Source organism: Ascaphus truei, chromosome 1, assembly GCF_040206685.1.
Source record: "Ascaphus truei isolate aAscTru1 chromosome 1, aAscTru1.hap1, whole genome shotgun sequence".
NCBI lineage: Eukaryota > Metazoa > Chordata > Amphibia > Anura > Ascaphidae > Ascaphus > Ascaphus truei.
In genome coordinates this window covers 405961856-405981381 of record NC_134483.1, presented here as the reverse complement: position 1 = coordinate 405981381, position 19526 = coordinate 405961856, and the positions used below count along the sequence as shown (strand labels likewise).

The 19526-nt window shown below is 42.5% G+C and overlaps 1 protein-coding gene across 6 annotated transcripts in view; it reads right to left on the bottom strand.

The window, feature by feature from the left end:
• The window catches only part of TMEM154 (transmembrane protein 154), a 42316-nt gene that overhangs the window by 3394 nt on the left and 19396 nt on the right, over nt 1-19526 (bottom strand). For 2 of the 6 annotated variants that reach the window (XM_075613356.1, XM_075613374.1), the window contains exons 3-4: nt 17683-17710; nt 13937-14022 (exon numbers count right to left, since the gene is read on the bottom strand). In XM_075613356.1, the coding sequence (XP_075469471.1) occupies nt 13937-14022; nt 17683-17710 (114 nt within the window). Of the gene's footprint in view, nt 1-597; nt 669-7493; nt 7547-12355; nt 12705-13936; nt 14023-17682; nt 17711-19526 lie in introns of those variants that run through there. The other 4 variants (XM_075613365.1, XM_075613383.1, XM_075613403.1 and 1 more) reach the window with 4 other exon arrangements.

Here is a 19526-nt window from a genome sequence, read left to right as displayed (position 1 = left end):
CTAAATCCACTGAAGTGGTCAACAGGGCCATTTCCGGCTGAAATACCTGATCGGCCTCTTTGGCGGATATAGAAGAAGCCTCTTAACCCTAAGGCCGCGTCCATGGTTAGCGCGACCAACCTCATTGCCTTAAGGCAGTGATCGCGGCCACAGAGCGTGAGTGCGTCAGCGAGATGGGGCGCGCGAAGAATCAAATAAAATGTGATTCTGCATGCGCGACGGGCGGGTCACGTGTGCGGTTCGACCAATGAGGGCGAACCAGCTCCGTGATGTCATAGCCACGCCCCCCGACACGCCTCCCTGTCGTGTCTACCCCGGCCACAAATCGCTGCAGCTAATGGCGGGTGTGACGTCACGCGCACAATCGCGCGCTCAACCTGGACGCGGCCTAACAGTGCCACAGTGCTAGTAAGTAATTACACTAAAATACCTTCTTTACTGTTGCATTTGCCTGTTGAGTATTGTATTCATGAGTATATTTTGCGTCTGATTGTTTGCTTTGTTTGTCCAGTTTGCACGGCTAGATCTGTCCTTCTTCTCATGGAACAACAAAGCAGTCATTATGCACATATTGTTTGTTTCACAATCTTGTATTACCTCCCCATTGCTCTGCTTTTTACAGAAGGCCGACATCGTCACCGCTACAAGGCACCTGCTTCTGTTTGCAACTGGCGGTAAAACAACAATCATGAAAATCCCAAATCAAACCAATCCCAAATGAACCAATGACAGTGATGTGTTTAAAGAGTTAACTCTAAGGGGCCTATTCACTCAACTTCGATAAGTGCTTTAACGATTAAGTGCACCTTTCAAGCGATATTGCATGTGTAGCTATTCACAAAGCTTTGATAACATGGCAAAATCGCTTGAAGAAGTATTTTTTTAGCAATCGTTAGCACTCTTGCTCTGACGAGCCGTGCTGCAGCTCATAAAATGCAGAAACTCGCATTTTTTTGCCAGTCACTGCTATTCACAAAGCACCGAGATTCAAATCGTGCCTTAAATACTCGCGTTTTTGTCTCGCTACCTAAAGGCTGGCGAGATTGGAATCGCGATTTGCATCTGATGGAGTCTTTTATGTTTGCTAAATAGGATTGAATCCGGTGGTCTCCGGAGCTGACCCACATTCATATCAGCTCTGGAGACCCCGGCTTCAAACCTAGGTAAAAAAAAAAAAAAATTACAGTCCAGCTTCATTACCTTAGAGGTAATTGTAACCCGATTTGTTGCCGTGGGTGATGGTTGTAGTTGCCACAGGGTGGGTGTTTAGGCTTCCTGGGAGGGATTAAGCCCACCCTTACCTTTAGCGGTTACAACCGCTAAGGTAATGAAAAGGTTAACCCCTCCCACAAGGCCTAACCACCCAGGGACAACTACCCCTCACCCAGCACCTCTTCCACCAACACCACCTCACAGGAATGGACAAAAGTGCTATGAGCCAAATATGGATAATAACGCTTTTGAAAATTCAAATAGAATATACAGTGTAATAAAATGACATACAAAACAAAATACAATACTATAAAAACTATATACTATTCATTGAATCCATTTATTCACTGTGGTTATCTATGCCCCAAGGGGGCATAGCCACATTGGCAAGCAATGGGCACCCTACAATCCACCTCCTCTACCCCCAACAACCCCGCCCCTCCCCCCAACACTCACAGTAATGGGCAAAAGCCCTACTATCCAGATCTGGATAATAGCGCATTTGCCCATTAAAAATAAACTAATAATAAGCCAGCAATCCTATAGTAAATAAAAGTCTTACTTAACCCCGCCAGGATGAAGGCCGTCCTCGTTTACCTCTTCCATGGCACCAACATTAAAATAAAAACACTAGCTACTGGCCAGTAACCCCGTAAATCACCTTAGCGGGTAGTAATCGCTATGGTAATTAAGGTGTTGACACCACTCATCCTTCCCCCAATATCCACCCAAGAGGCCTAACCACCATCGTTGGGGCAACTACCCCATCCCCTATCCCCTCTAAGCCCATCACCACACACACAAATGAGCAAAAGCACTTGTAGACAAATATGGCTAATAGAGCTTTTGCCCCATTTGTTTAGGGGGAAAAAAACAATACACAATAAAAGTGACATTACAATAAACAGGAGTCAATAAACCCATTGTCACTGTGGTTATCGATGCACTCAACGGTGGCACAGATAACCACATTGACAATCAAAGGGCAACATTAAAAAAAAGACAATTAAACAAAATACAACTAATGTGTTTCTTACCTTTGCCAGGATGAAGATTTTCATCCTCTTCATCCAACTGCGGCACCAACAACTCTTGAACCACGAAGCAATGATCCTCATCTTGAAGAACAACGTGATGTGCAGAAGTCCCCGATCCTCAGTTGCTGGCAGAGGATCTTCAGTTAGTAGATCTTCTTTCTTTTCTTCTCTCTTCTCTTCAATAGGTCACACAAATGTTTATTCACCACCGTCTTATTGTCAAATGAGATGTGTAGTACCTTATACAAGGCATGAGACATCACATTTGACTGACAAATGGTACATCCACCAATCAGATTGGTGGATGTTCCATGTGTCTAGCCATCAAGTTTGGCAGGGAAGGACTTCTGTACCAAACTTGATTGAATCACATGGTACATCCACCATTCCGATTAATGGATGTACTATGTGATGCCTTTCCCTTTTTGGAGTGATGTGACGTCACCTTAAAGGGAGGGAAGACATCCAAATAGGTACCATATGCTTTCCTCCCTTCAAGGTGACGTCACATCACCCAAAAATGGGACGGCATCACATGGTACATCCACCAATTTGATTGGTGTATGTACCATTTTCCGGTCAAATGTGATATCACAGGCCTTATATAAGACCCCGCACATCTCATTTGACAGCAAGAAGATGGCAGGACAACAGCTGTGGGACCTGTTGAACAGAAGAAAGAAGAAAAGAAAGATAAAAGAAAAGAAGAAAGAATATCTACTCATCGGGGAATCCTCTTCAGGCAACTGAGAATCGTGGACGCATCATGATGTTCTTCAAGCTGAGCATCATTGCTTTGAGGGTCAAGAGTTGTTGTTGCCGCAGTTGGATAAGGAGGATGAAAGCCTTCATCTCAGCAAGGGTAAGAAACACATTGAATGTATTTTACTTAATTATGTATTTTTTTTAGGTTGCCCATTGATTGCCAATGTGGTTATCTTTGCCTCCATTGAGTGCATAGATAACCACAGTGACAATCAATGGGTCTTTTGACTAGTATTTATTGTAATGTCAGTTTAATTTTATTGTGTATTGGGTTTTTTTCTACACAAATTGGAAAAGGCGCTATTAGCCATTTTTGGTTACTGGTGCTTTTGCCTTTCTGTGTGTGGTGATGTGGTAGAGGGGTAGTTGCCGTGGGGGTAGTTGCCCTGGTGAGGGTGGTTAGGCTTCCTGGGTTGGTAGCTGGGGGGGTAGGGTGGGTTAACCCCTTAATTACCATAGTGGTTACTAGCCGCTAAGGTAGCTATGGGGTTACCGGCTAGTAGCTGGTGTTTTAATTTTAATGTTGGTGCTATGGAAGAGTAGGATGAGGGTGGCCTTCATCCTGGCAGGGGTAAGTACAATTTTTATTTACTATAGGGTTGCTGGCCATTGGTTTATTTTTAATGGGCAAAGGCACTATGAACTATTTCTGGATAATAGGGCTTTTGCCCGTTACTGTGTGTTTGGAGGGGGGGTTGTTGTGGATAGAGGGGGTGGGTAGTAGGATGCCCTTTGGTTGCCAATGTGGCTATGCATCTCCCCATTGAGGGCATTGATAACCACAGTGACAATAAATGGGTTAAATGGATAGTATATATATTTTTTATAGTATTTATGTACTTTATTGCAATGTATTGTCTATTTGAATGGGCAAAATGCTATTATCTATATTTGGCTAATAGCACTTCTGCCCATTCCTGTGTGGTGGTGGTGGTGTTGGTGGTAGAGGTTGTGGGTGAAGGACCTGAAAGTAATGTGGTTCAGCTCCGGAGACCCCCTGCTTCAATACGTTATTAAAAATAAAAAACTGCGTGATCACCTGTAAGGCTGCATCCACACTGCCGCTGAGCGCACTTGGCATTTGGTGCGCTCACTGCAATTAAAATTAATTGGTACGGCCACGCTCACGCAGCTCGCGCTCATGAGCATGCACGTATGCTCTCCCAAACTTGGTGTTTGGGGAGACAAACAAAATTCACTATGAAGCGCTCTCAGCAGCAGTCAATACGTGCACACACACACCTTACACACAGAAATAGCCCCGATCCATGCCCCCCTGCGCTTGCAAAATTATGCAGGACACCCTGCGCTCATGCTTGGAGAGTTGGTGACATCACCGGTCTCAAGCATGAGCGCTCTCAGTGGCACAGTGGACGCAGCCTGGGGCTGCGGTCCCAGTCAGCACTGTGGCACGCGCGACTGGGGGGATGGCGGCGCGTGCACAGCGCTAACCGCAATCTGCGGTCTTCAGGGAGAGAGGGAGATTGCGACGGGAGGGGGCGTGATGGGGGTTTTTCGGGGGCGTGGCCATGAGCTCACATGGCTGGTTCGCCCTCATTGGGTGAACCGCCGGCGGGGGCGTGGCCACGCCTCCGTCGCAAGTTCTAAACTCAATTTCAACTTAAAGCCCCCGTATAACTTCCTTTGTACTGGCTCTTAACAGGTATAGGGTGGGTTATAGGTTGACTAAACACTTGATTGACAAGCAATAGGGTGGATAGACTTTGGAAACTCTTCATGCAAACTCCTGTTCAGCTCTAGATGATATCTGTGCACAAAAGGGAATAGACAGAAAATCAAACCCCTCCCATGTTAATAAAATAACCGTACAACATTATTTCAATGTACTTATAGGTGCCTGTTTTGTGTAAGGAAGGTGTCAGGTACCTGGGTTTCAGTCCATAATACATTTTGGTCATAGGACGCATAAAAAAAAAGGATCGAAATTTCCAAATGTAATTCATTGCTACATGTGTTGGGGTTTTTTTTTTTGTGTTGAAACTGATGTTTATGTCAATACTGTACTTTTGAAAACCCTAATTAACAACTATGCCTGTTTAATGAGCAACGACCCAACATAATCTGTTGGCAGGGAAATGACTTAACCCTTTGGTGCCCTTTGGTGCCAGAGAGCAATGCCAATGTTTAACTTGGACTGACTGTGTGTGCGTGGGATCTCTATCTCCAAATTATTGTATTCTATTTTGAAATGATACATTCTTTGTCAACTGAAAAATAGAAATAATCCTGCACTTGCTTAAAAAAATAAATATATATTTGTAATCTTTTCAAGTCACCTCAGGAAAATCATTTGTTATGTTGCCAGTAAATACACAAATAATGATGAGGAATCATGTGCGCATTATTGCACATTTTTAAAGCAGTATCCCACGCTGCTGCCCCACTCTTAGGCTGCGTCCATAGAGGGGGGGAGCAGTGCTGAACAGAGGCTGTGCGACTTCATGCACATGCAGGCGAGCCAGCGGGCGCGATCGGGAGGCGGGGCAGCGACGTCGCTGGGCCAATCGCCCGCGAGGCACTGACGTCAACGTCACGGCGCCGTGTAGTATACAGTAGTTGGTTCCTAAGCACATGTGGGGACTGTGCCCTTAGTAAGGCCCCAAACTGCTCCTTCGTGTATATTTCATAGCTGTAAATTACAGCAGGAGATATCAAAGCCCTTCCCTATAATACTTTGCATGCACAGCACCAAAGCATTGTGGGGCGTGACTTTGGAAGCTCCCACAGTGATTGACAGCTATACCACCCATGCTGTCTACACTGAGGTGCAGTTTGGGGCCTTATTAAGCGTGGGTTAAGTTTTGTGAGTAATAGTCTGATGAGTAGGCAATACGATTTAAGGATTAAGGGTTCACGGAACAGATATTTTCTAGCACGGGGTGGACAGTGTAAAAAACTGATTTAGAAGTTAATGATTGGTTTTTAATATACAGGATTACTGCTTGAAAACAAACTTTGAAACGGCAGACTTGTGTTCAGCTATAATTAGTGATCAAGTAAAAATGCAGGAGCACTACTTCTACATTAAGACGTAAACTTACCCTTTAGTTATATAACCCAAATCATTTAGTTTTAGATTGAAAAGGAGCATTTTGCTCAAATCTATTAAAAAAAAATCTATATGTGAAATCAATGGTATTGTTTTCTTTGCTAAAAACTGGTGCTGCTTTTTTGCATTTGGGAGACTTTGATCTGCAACTTGTTCTATCTTCAATTCAGTTTCTTCCTGTTTCCACCTGTTACCTTAGCTGTCGACCTCCTCCCCCCCCCCCCTCCTGGGGCTTTAGCACGTTCCTTCTCCCTGTCACTTGGTGCAGTCCAAGCTGTTTCCCCCTGGGACTGTGTTTAGTTCCTCCCTTTCAGAGCTTACTGCCCTCTGCATACAGTAACCTATCCCCACTGCCTGTGAGAGAACTATGTTTCTTACCTATTCCTTATTTTTATGCATTACCAAAACGTTTTCCCCCTTTTATTTCGATTTGTGTTATCATAATAAATACTTCTTTTGCATAGGAGTAGGAATTGAGTTAACTGTCTGTCACAATTTATGAAACCACAGTAATCCTGGGACAGAACACAACTTCTGACCCATTTCCCTGTCTGTTCTGCTTCCATAAGTGTCCAATAAACCTTTCTAAATTTGGTGTGATTACAACTTTGTTCCCTTGTTCAAAGGGGCTGTTCTCCTACATTAAAACATGCGACTGTAACGTGTGTTCCCGCACCCTCTGGGAGATTTCACTGTTACCTAATGTTCTTGTGCTGCTCACCTGCTAGGCTTACAGGCTACTGAGTGTCCGCCGGAGTTAGTGGGGACGAACCGGACAGGTTTTAGGGTTCTCCTCAGTTCTTTACTTGGTACAGTGCCTCTATTCCCCGCAGGCCCCAGCAGAACTGGGTGCAGTCCCTGCAGGAAAGCTCTCTGGTACTCCCCCTGAATCACTGCACTCTCAGGCAGGAGTATATCAAACAGGAACAGGAACAGCATACAACAGGTACACTTCCTCATGGAGTCCCTGGAATCCACTCACAGGGCGTGAGGCCCTAAAAGTCTATCCTAAAGGTCTCTTATTCCCTGGTGGAGTAAGCGGTAGTATCCGACTCCCCTGAGGGAGGGGAAGGAAAGGGAACCAGAGCCCTGGCTCCACACTTCCAACCACAACATAGAACTCTACCAGAACCACTACATTCAGACTGTGCAGCTCCTTTTGTACCCTGCACTGCTACCAGGGTTTATGTGGTAGACAGGGCAGATTAGTAGTGGATATATGGCTACACTACTATAATTTTAATGGCACTTCAAACACTGGTATTATGTCAGTACAGGGAACCAGACGTTTGATAAATGGTGTCTGCTTTGCCAGACGTGGAACATTCTCTGCTAGCGATGGGTGACATAAACTGTGAAAAAGAGCCACCTAGTGGCGGCAACGTGGAAGCCGTGGGAATTGAACGTACCTTTTGGTTCACACGAAACTGATTTTCTTCTTTCAACGTAGACAACCGTTTAGCTGCAAAAGGAGGATATTGAGACTGTTAAGGATCTGTCTAAAGTGTCAGTAAATTAGTAACAATGATAAAATGGTTAGTTTACAATAATAATGCACTGAAGGGCGTTACAGAGACCATGTGTTGATCTCAAGATAACATGGAGCGACCAGCAAAAAACTAAAGGGACGTTGTATCTTTTATAGTGGTGTCTTTGTGTATTAAATATATTTGTGTTACTGTTGTGCAAATCCCGCAGATTAGTCAAGTATGGGTTTAAGACATAGGAGCTTTTGTTCAATGTGCTGTGAAGTCTTTTGCTGGAGAAAATGTTAGTCTTCTCCAGTGTAATTGAGCTGATCTCTTCCAGCACAGGGGAAATGACTTCACTGTATATTGAAAAGTGGCCAAAGAGTCGAAACTAAAATAACATGTAGAAAGACCTTACTTTGTTTATATAAATAAAGTGACATTGACACATTGCTTCTATTTGTAAAGTTAATAATAATGTGCATTATTGCAATCTCGACTATTTCCAACAACCCCCCAGAAATACAGATGTCTAACTTATGAACTCACCAAGAGGTAGGTCCTCAGAGGTCCGTTAAATGTTTAATCATGATGTTACCCCCATGTAAAGTATCGATAGTCGTAACGCATATCCACAAAGGTGATTAGCGTTGCGATGCCCTCGCGCTAACCCGAGAAATACCGGATCGCTAACTTTTAACGGACGTCTGACTTACTCATATGCAAATCATATGCTAAAGAGCCGTTAGCCTAACATCACAGATCCACAAACCTCCGTTAATGTTAGGGCATGGAAATAACACTACGATAATTAGCTCACACCACAACCTGCCGTTACTCACATCCAGACCATGATTATCATAGCGTTATTTCTGGGAAAAAGGGCAGCTCTAATGTGGTACGCACATCACTGAGTATAGGACTTAACCCTTCCATTACAAAAAGGATATGTCATACTGTATAAAGATATATATTATGGATCATATAAATATCTGAAACACATCAAGAGATGCATCTGATATTGTGTCATGAAGTTTACGCAATAAACTACAGTATGGTTTTTACTGATTAAAGTGAATGTAGGATATGGTTTTCTGGCCTAATATTGTATATTATCTTGACTGTATTAAGCATGGGTGTACAATAATGTGCCTACATATTATACAGTAATTACCAAGAGACAGAAGTAATGAACAAATCTTTTATTCACACACATTTAATTCACTGTGTGTGTGTGGAAAAAAAAATCAGAAATAATTACCTGGGAAAATAACAACAAAACTATTTACAAGAAATCATCTCCTTCTCTTTTTTTTGGAACAGACTGCCAGGCTCACTAGACACCCAGGTGCGGGACCTACCACGCCTCAATCTTCCAAGGACCACTGGTTCTGAAGGTGGTGTGCGTGACCCCACAGAGGATGGAGGTGGAGTGACCAGCACCATGGAGACCCCTGATGCGGGCTGGGACTCACTTTATGTAGCAATGGTGGTGAGCATAGAGGGAGCTCATAGGCTCTACATCCCCTGTTGCACAGCCCAAGTCAGGCCATTCACAGCAGCAGTCGGTTGGCCCAGAGTGTTGGTGGTGTCCGAAACTTTTCTCCCGCATCCTGTTGCCTAACAGACCGAATTGGCGGCTGCAGGTGTGCAATGTTTGCCAGGTGCCCATTCATTGTGTGAAATCCAAGTCACTACACACGCATGAGCTCCTGCTGGCCTGCTAGAATCGCTGCATCGGCGGGCACAGCTCTTGAGCCTGGAGCCAGACATCTGGTTGCTGGAGTTGTCTCCTGAACCTCCGCAACAGCTGGAGCTGCAGGAGCAGCTTGATGAGCAGGGGCAGTAGGAGCTGCAATACGGGGAGCAGGAGCTGCAGCACAGGCAGCAGGAGCAGCAGCAGGAACCGTGCCTGGAGCAGGTACAGCAGTAAAAAAGTTACATAATATAATCAAATAGTCATACAGAACGTGGGCACATACAAGCACCCTTGGACTGATTTGATTTCAAAAACAGCCGTTTTTTTTTTTTTACATGTCTTTATGTAGAGAATCATTTAACAGGACAAAAAGCAGAGGCCCTGATCCTCAAACTAGTGTTAAACTTTAGGTGTTTCCTCCCGGGCACGGGAATGAGAGCTGAGGCATGCTATTGTTGATCACCCTTTTGTGGTTAAATTATATCTGAAATGACCTCTCATTTTCAAGTATGTCCTGGGCACTAAGTTACGTTAAGTACTTCGAAAGTGACTATTTCTAACGTGTGCGATCAATAACATCCGAAGTCTGGAATGCATGTAGACAGGAAGATGATTTGAGGGACACAGGTCAATAGTTAAAGCAGTGGGGTAATAGTTAGCAGAAGGAAGAGAGACACGATTCTTCAGTGAACCGTAAGCCTATAAGCAGGTTGCTGGTGGTGAATCTTAGGAGATAAGTGCTGGGTACAGTGGGTGTTTAGATACATTTAATAAAATGATTATTCGGGTTTTACATTAACTCTTTGATACACTGAGACTCCTTAACTGTTGAGTAAACGAGTGTTATTGTGTGATTAGTGAGCAGTTATATGGTCCTAAAATGATTACTTAACTTACAGCAATGTGGAAGGTATAGCCTGTAGTGTTTTCTAATCTTATGAGGCAGACATGTAACCATGTCACATACATTACTTAGCGAATTACTCAACACCTGTATGTGTAACTACACTGCAAATAATACAGTAATCTTTGTTCTGATCTTCAAGGTTGTGTATAAAATTACATGTACACATGAGATCGTTATATATTGTATAATATATGTACTGTATTGTCACTTACCAGGTCGATCCCTCTCAAGATTCTCTATCGACCAGTCCTGGTAGTCCCACTACCTGAGGTGGAAATGACCTCCATTCACTGCTGCTCAATCGCAGGGGGGGGTGAAGGCGAGCAGGTGATTCTTCTCCTGTCTTTCTGGTGTGGGCCGCATGGTCAGCACGCTTGCACATGTTATCAGCCCAGCACTTCTTCAGCATGTCCACAGTGCAGACAGTAATGCCCATGGCATCGATTCGGCTTAGGGTCCTGCCCCACATCCTCTGCTTCTCCGCTGTGCTTGTGCGTGAGCACAAAGCACCAAGCAATTTTGAATGGTTGTCCACCACTCCATTTATGAGTCTCTCCAATTCCTCCTCTGTAAACTTGAGGCTTCCGATTCTGCCTCTATCAGTACCAGGAGCAGCAGCAGAGATTGATGCCGCTCAGCCATGGGGATACTTGAAGGGCCTAGCTAATATGGCTCAGGAACGTCACTATGTAGTGTGTATTTACTTGATTGTTAGCGTGCACATGGGCATTACATTTAGGTAACCCACATGCGTTACGCACCTGAAACACGTTTTAATTGGAACGCACGTTATAGTTGGGCCAATGTGCATGTGCAGTGTATTGGTTAACGCATCTTTGTGCAACGGAAATCCATGTTCATACATCTAATGTAACGATCCTAGTTTACCAAATGGCTGTTTTTGCATATCATCAGCTTTGTGGATACCCAGTAAACGGAGAAACTAACAGACGTTATTTAGGTAACGTCACGTTAGTAGCTCAGATTTAACGGGTCTCTGAAGACCTACTCCCGAGTGAGTACACCCTCTTTATAAAGGTTACCAGAAAAACGTTATTCAGTTATAGTGTATTGTTTTGTGGCCATAAAGCAGCAATCCACTTCACGTCATCCATTTCATTCATGTCTTGATGCAGTCTTGTTTCTTAAGCGTATTCTTTCTAAGCTTTTTTCAATATTATTTGTTATTCTTTCTGTGGTTTCTAGGTTGATTCCTAGCAGCCAGTTGAATTCACCCTTCAAACCAAGTTATTCTGGGTTTGGTATCAGGAAAATAACAGACACCACAATTTGCAACCTGTAGTTTCAAAAGGAACTGAAATTTTTTTTCCGTCGAGCAGAGCAGGTATCGGATAACTGGGGCCAACTGCTTATTTCTAGCTCTAGAATGCTTATTTATCAAGAACCATAATTTTGAGCACTGCTCCAAGACGGATGTTGAATGTGCCCTAGAAATACGCCTGCTGTTTTATCTTCGGTTTATTCATCGGCCTGTTTTTTTACATTAGGAAGTGATATGATAATTGCATGTGCGGCACATCCACATGTTCCCTTTTTAACTGGACACATAATATATAACTATGTACCTGTTGTATTATTTGGTTTACCCAGTGCTGTAGCAGCTGCCATGGTTCTGCAAATAAAAACTATAAAAAAGGTATAATTACCTAGGACATAATTATGTTCGATTGTCATTTAAACAGCCGTGCATAAGCCGACATAAAACTGGTCTGACTCCATCTTCCAATGTATTAAATTCGGTGAAAAATAAATAAAAACTGGGCGAATTTGGATCCGCAGCGGATCGCCTGTTCCTTTGGTCAAAGTCAAAAAGGGCAATTTATGTTTTGTGGATTTTTATTATTATTAGTGACAATACAATCTGTGGATTCCAAAACCAATGGACGGATTGGTAGAATCCAATCCGCGGATTCTAAGAATCGGCCAACATATTGCTCAATCCACAGACTGGATTCTACAAATCCGTCCACAGCTTGTATCCAATGGCGGATTTTATACGGCGATACAGATATTAGGAGTAACATCAGTGAACATCTGAGAAACGGATTCGGGGGGATTCGCCCATATCTACTACACATACATATATTATTGTTATTCTATTTGTCTCACTCACATAGGTTTAGTCTTAGGTCATTGGGGGTTCCAAATCAGATTCAGAGATTAAAAAAAAAAAACTGGCTGAGCATTTCCTTTTAATGTATGTACATCTTTATTTATATAGCGCCATCCACATACATAGCGCTTCACAGCAATAATACACGACATAATAATATAACACATAGTAGGAATAAGCTCTTGAGACATACAAGTAACATTAGGAAAAGGAGTCCCTGCCCCGAAAAGCTTACAATCTAAGTAATATCTTAATATGACGGATGGATCCAAGAACCCTGTCTGGACGAACCTGTTGGAGTTAACAAGAGTTATGTGGTAATTATTTTTGGGTTCCGAAACAAATGAGACTACAAGCTCTTTGGTGCAAATAATAAGTGTCAGGTCCATCACAGCTTACTACAACAGCGCTCTAAAAGAAAGGAAAACAGACAAAACAGACTTAACAATGCCTGACAATCTGTCTGTACTAGGGTACACTGTCACAGGTATCCGGTAAACGCAGTCATCAATACTTGAATAGGCTTTATTCATTTGCATTGTAGTTTCTTAAAATTAGTTATTCTTACCTACATATTACCTTATTCACCAGTAGCATGCCTCAAAGTTGTGATAACTGTACATTTATTGGTACATTGGTACTAGAAAACCTTAAGGGGAAAGTATGTGCCCAAATGCCTGCTTTTTAGTGTTTCATGTTTTTTTTATGGAAAATAATTTGTACTACCGTAAATATTATGTTTGTTTTTCTTTTGAAAGAATGCAGAAAATTGGTATCAATATTCAGACACAGGGGAATATTATGAAATAGACTGTATCTTAAGACCGTGGCAACGTGACATCATGATGCCAAGACGCCAGGAACCACGGTAAGGAGGAGGGAGGGATGCGCTCAGAGATCAGTTCAGCCGGCACGGGGGCGCAGGTAAAAAAGATTGCGCTCCCCTGCTATATGTGCTAAACAATTTCTTCAAAGTGCAGGTCTCCTCTAAGACACTGTGGCATATTATTGCTTGCAGAATGAACTATTCTGGACCTTTATTGTGAATGTGACAGCACAGAATATGGTACAGTTTCCAAGTGCAGGTCTCCTCTAAGACAGAGATACAAAGGACATCTCTTCTCAGAAGTTCATAATGAAGTTCTCCATTTAATGTGCCAAGCACAGTGGAAAGACAACGTTTCAGGTCCCTTTCCTAATGAAAGGTCCATATGGGACCTGAAACGTTGTCTTTCCACTGTGCTTGGCACATTAAATGGAGAACTTCATTATGAACTTGTGAGTAGAGATGTCCTTTGTATCTCTGTCTTAGAGGAGACCTGCAGTTTGAAACTGTACCATATTCTGTGCTGTCACATTCACAATAAAGGTCAGGAATAGTTAATTCTGCAAGCAATAATATGCCACATGGTATCGCCAAGTAACTGCAGTACATCATGTTAACCTACTCTGACAATAGGGTATTGCTGGCCCAACTGGCAATGATGGGTATTAAACCAATCCTGGACACACCTTATAAAGCCTAATACAGAAAATGTGTAACGTTGGGAGTTTGTATGGGTTGGCTTGCTGATTTGACTCTTCCAAAGCAAAACTATGTAAAAGGAGTTTGCACAAGAATAGGAATAGGAAGGAAAAATTACCATTCTTTTTCATGTCGCTCATCCATTTGTCCAGCTCTTCCATCTCAATCTCCATGACAGACGGCGTGTCTTCCTCAAAAATAGGACTGAAACCGGGAAAGAGAAAATAAATGCAATTTGAATAATCCCTACTTCAGAAGAGAATATGATGAGTATGGTCATGTAAAAACTACTAGGCCAGAAGAAAGAGTGAATAGGAGAGATGTCGAACAGGAGGACATAATGGCAAGTAATGTGAATGAGGCTATGTCTCCTATCATGGAGAGCTATGGTCTTATGCTCTGAAATGTTTTATTATCTATACAAAAAGCAGCAGAAAGCAATGAAAGATGCTCAAAATCTGGCTAATCCTTAGGGTAAAAATAAAGAACAAGAAAGACACTGCAAACAGAAAATGTAATTAAAAGAAAAACAAAAAACATAAATATACAGTGTTCGACAAACCTATACATTTGCTCGCCCCGGGCGAGTGGATTTAACCCCCGGGCGAGTAAATATTGGCCCAAGCAGCACACGTTTGGTACGAGGTGGCGAGTAGATTTTTTTGTGTGGCGAGTAGATTTTTTGGTGATTTGTCAACCACTGAATATATATATATATTTGTTTCTTTGCAATTCAATTTTCTGTTTGCAGTGTCTTTTTTGTTCTTTATATATATATAAATACAACTATAAGGCAGAATGAAACTTGTATGAAATATACAAATATATATATATATATATATATATATATATTCATGTAGAGGTATCTGTACCGTGTTAGCCGAGCTTCAATAATCAAAAAAATAAAAAAATAAATAGATGATACCGTTCTGTGGCTAACGAAATGCTTTTATTTGTGCGAGCTTTCGAGATACACCGATCTCCTCCTCCGGCGATGCCACAATGAATGAAGCAAGGACCACCCAAAAACAGTGTCTCTTGGAATGTTATCTGTGCTGGTCCTTCCCCCGGTGTGGATGTGCTCCATGGCTAGAGGTGTCAAAGGGTAACTGTCACCCTTTGACACCTGTAGCCACAAAACACATCCACACCGGGGGAAGGACCAGCACAGACAACACTCCAAGAGACACCGTCCCCAAGCAATCCCTGCCTCACTCACTGCAACATCGCCGAAGGAAGAGACCAGTGAACCCCGAAAGCCCGCACAAACAAAAGCACCTCGCCAGCCACAGAACGGCATCATCCATTTATTTTTTGATCATATCATCTATTTATTTTTTTATTTTTTTGATTGTTGAGGCTCGGCTGACACGGTGCGGATGCCTCTACATGGATATATATATATATATATATATATATATATATATATATATATATATATATATATATATATATGTATCCATGTAGAGGTGTCGGTGCCATGTTGGCCGAGCTTCAATGATCAAAAAATAAATGGATGATGCCGTTCTATGGCTGGCGAGGTGCTTTTGTTTGTGCGGGCTTTCGGGGTTCACTGGTCTCTTCTTCCGGCGATGTTGCAGTGAGTGAGGCAGGGATTGCTTGGGGACGGTGTCTCTTGGAGTGTTGTCTGTGCTGGTCCTTCCCCCGGTGTGGATGTGTTTTGTGGCTACAGGTGTCAAAGGGTGACAGTTACCCTTTGACACCTCTAGCCATGGAGCACATCCACACCGGGGGAAGGACCAGCACAGATAACATTCCCAGAGACACTGTTTTTGGGTGATCCATGCTTCATTCATTGTGGCATCGCCGGAAGAGGAGATCGGTGTATCTCGAAAGCTCGCACAAATAAAAGCATTTCGTTAGCCACAGAACGGTATCATCTATTTATTTATTTTTGATATATATATATATATATATATATATATATATATAATCAAAAAAATAAAAAAATAAATAGATGATACCGTTCTGTGGCTAACGAAATGCTTTTATTTGTGCGAGCTATATATATATAGACAGTGTCACTGCATACCCTTGGGGTGAGACAAGGCAATAAAGTTTTGGTGTACCAACCACTTTGTCAGATGCCACCTACAATATAATCCTCTCAGCTGCTTAAATAAAGGCCAGTGCAGGAAAAAACACATACCAGAACCCCTTCCCCTCGAACGCTGACGTCATCCTGTGGACACGCCGCCCCCATGTGATGCAACGTTGGCGACGTGTCCAATCAACAGTCAGACGCCAGAGCTCACAAAAATATCCCTCCCTAACACACTCAATTGCCGGTCACCAAACACCTGTGTCACCATGACACCCATACCCCAGCAACGGAATCAACACTCCCTCTTGTGTAAAGTATGTTGCTAAGTAGCATCCCAGTGTTCTGACAACCCTACATACATAACATAGGAGCAATACAAAAAACACCATACACAATAAAGAACATTCCCGTTATATAAAACATTTAAAAAACAAACAACCCCATTCCCAGGCAACAGCATGCACATAAATAACTATATAAAAATAAGGACAAAAAGGCGGCAAAAAATAAAAAAATATGAGAGATTTATTTATTTATTGGCATTATGTTTTTTCTTCGTGCCTCTTTTTTAATTATTTTTATATGTTGGTGACGCAGTAGTTTGGTGGGCAGCGATTGAGTGTGTTAGGGAGGGATGTTTGTGAGCTCTGACTGTGGATTGGACGCTTTGCTGACACACGGTGATGTCACATGGGGGATGCCGCGTCCACATGATGATGTCAGCATTCGTGGGGAGGAGTTCTGGTTTGTGTTTTTTCCTGTGCTGACCATTATTTATCCAGCTAAGAGAAGGATTATATTGTGGGTGGTATCCGACGATCGGGTTGGTACCCAAAAACATTATGCCTTGCCTCACCCCAAGAGTATGCTGTGACACTGTCTGTATATATATTGTATATGTATGAGTTTAATTTTGCATTATATTTGTATTGTAATTTTTCCAATATATTTATATATTTCTTTGCAATTTAATTTACTGTGTGCAGTGTCTTTCTTGTTCTTTTTGTAGTTTCTCTATTTGGTGGTCAAGGGTTTTCCACCTTTGACGCTTGCACCTATTCTTGAAAATGAGAAGTACCTCTAAATGTATTACTTCCTGGTAAAACATTTTATAAATAAATACATTCTATTATTACCATTTTGTATTAATGATATACAATTATACTTTTGGGGGTATGCTACTTTTTCCACAATTCTTTCCTGTAATTCTTAGGTGATAAATAGCTTCTGCTGCTTGTAATGATGAGTAAAGATTGGACGTTTCCTCCACTGAACATTACACTACTGCAGATGACACAGACACAGTCACAGTTTTGAACTTATCTCGAATTATGTGAATTAAGAGGTCAGAGAGAATTGTGCTGCTAAAATTGGGTTGATGTTTGTTAGAGACAAAATTTTGTATAGTAGGGAAGAAGTAGGACTTAAAAGTTCTGCCTTTTTTTACGGCTCATCCTTTGCTTGCCACCAGCCCTGACCTCTGCCTATTTTCCGATCCCCGAAACCCGACTGATATCCTATCCCTGCCACTGGACTGCAGCGCTGCAGTCGCTCCCTGTGACACAGACCGTAGAAATGAATATGGTATGTATTGTAGGAAGTGCTAAAGAGATTTTGATATATTATTGAATCTATGCAATGCAACATATAACATGCCACAAAACGTCGGTTCATCAGAACATTTCCTGTTCTGTCTGGCAAAATGTGATAGGGTGGAGCCTACAACACGGATGAATGAATCCAGAATGTCAGCGCGTTAAAATAGTAAGAATCTTCTTTCGAAATAGAAGTAAATTTACCCTTTGACATCTTCATTTTCCATTTTTTCTGAAAATGAAGAAGAAAAATATTTTGTTCAAACCAATAAATTAAAGTGGAAATTTTCACTGTTCTTAAATCACAGAAGTACATATTGTTATAAAAAGTTTGCAGTAAAATGGAATCTTACCTAAGACCCGGTACATGTCATTTCTATATCTAGGCCTATTAACCAATAGTAATAGTATATTTCTATAATGAGCAAGCGTCCCATCAATACTGTATATGATACAAGTTTTTTTTTAACTTCTAGTAATACTACATATCACACAATTACTCTAATGCTCCATCTAATGCTCCATCTAATGGTCCATCTAATGGTCCATCTAATGGTCCATCTAATGCTCCATCTAATGCTCCATCGAGGAAAGGGCCAGATCCATAGAGCTCCATCAAATGACGGCAAGTGACTTGAATCTCAGATAATGTTACGTTATGCCTTGTGTATCATCAAAGGCCAATATCGTAATGTTATGTTTTCAGCCACAAACAGCATTGTGTTCATTATGGCAGCCGCTAGTGAGAATTATATGCAAAGGAGGTGTTCCTCCTGACAGGGCATGTACACACAGGCCCGGTAAAGTTAACGCAGGGACTTAACGTTATGTTAGTTAAGTCAGGGGTGCGCAAACTTTCCCCGCTGTGTCCCCCTGCCTGCTCTTCCCCCCCCTGCTCGCACCTCCCTCGTTACCTTGTCTCCAGCGTCAAATGACGCCGCGGGATCACGTGATGTCACATTGCAATGGCGACGTGTCGCCGTAGACAAGGTAAGTGAAGTTACAGAGGCCTCACGCGATCCCCTGGCATTTAATTGAAATACCGTGGAGAAGTGCGCGGAACCTCTGCAGCTGTTGCACCCCCCTATGGAAAATCTTGCGCACCCCTCAGTTTACACACCCCTCACCGTTACTTCCACCAGACCCCCTCTTCTCCTTCGCAGAAACATAGAAATGGGAGTAATGCAGACACATACTTAATGTCACGTTAGTACAGTGATTTCCAACCTTTTTTGTTTGAAGGAACCCTTGAAGTATTTCGAAAAATCTCGGGGAACCCCTATCTGGCTGACACAAATTAGGTTTGACTGGGATCAGTCACAACATTTTACACCTCACGAGCCAACTCTATTTCCCACCCTCTACCCATGTTTTTCTCTCCCATCCATCTCACTAACTCTCCCTCCTCCCGCCTCGCATGTATTTATCCCTTGCATCTCACTCTTACTCCCTCTTTTCCTCACTCACTCCCTCCCCCCCTCTCTCCTCTCACTCGCCCCTACCTTCCGCCAATTACCCCACAATCTCTCAATCCACCCTACAAAATACATACCAAACCACCCTCAGGTGGGGCCTGTGGTCCATAGGAGGAACCCCTGAGACTGCTTCAAGGAGCCCCAGGGTTCCACGGAACCCTGGTTGGGAATTACTGCGTTAGTAGGTGGCAACATGGCGATACAATAACATGATGTTAAGCCTTTGCTAATGAGATATACAACATAACATTATGAATCCTAACTTAACGGAGCTCTGTGGATCTGGCCCCGAATGGGTTATTCATTAAAATCCGATAGTGCTGATCGGGGCACTATTACACGGAACCTCCCACTGCAGTTTCAGTAGGGTATCCCAGGGTGGGGAGAAATGGGGATCAAAGGTATGGGATACACTAATTGAAAAGAGAAACAATCTGATGTGGATAATATTACAATATTTTCTCTTTAGTATCAAATGAATGCAATATGGAATAAACCCTTAGGCAAGCCTTACAATGAATTCAATTCTAGAGTATTGTCTTGTGGAGGATAATAGCATAGAACTAAGGTCCC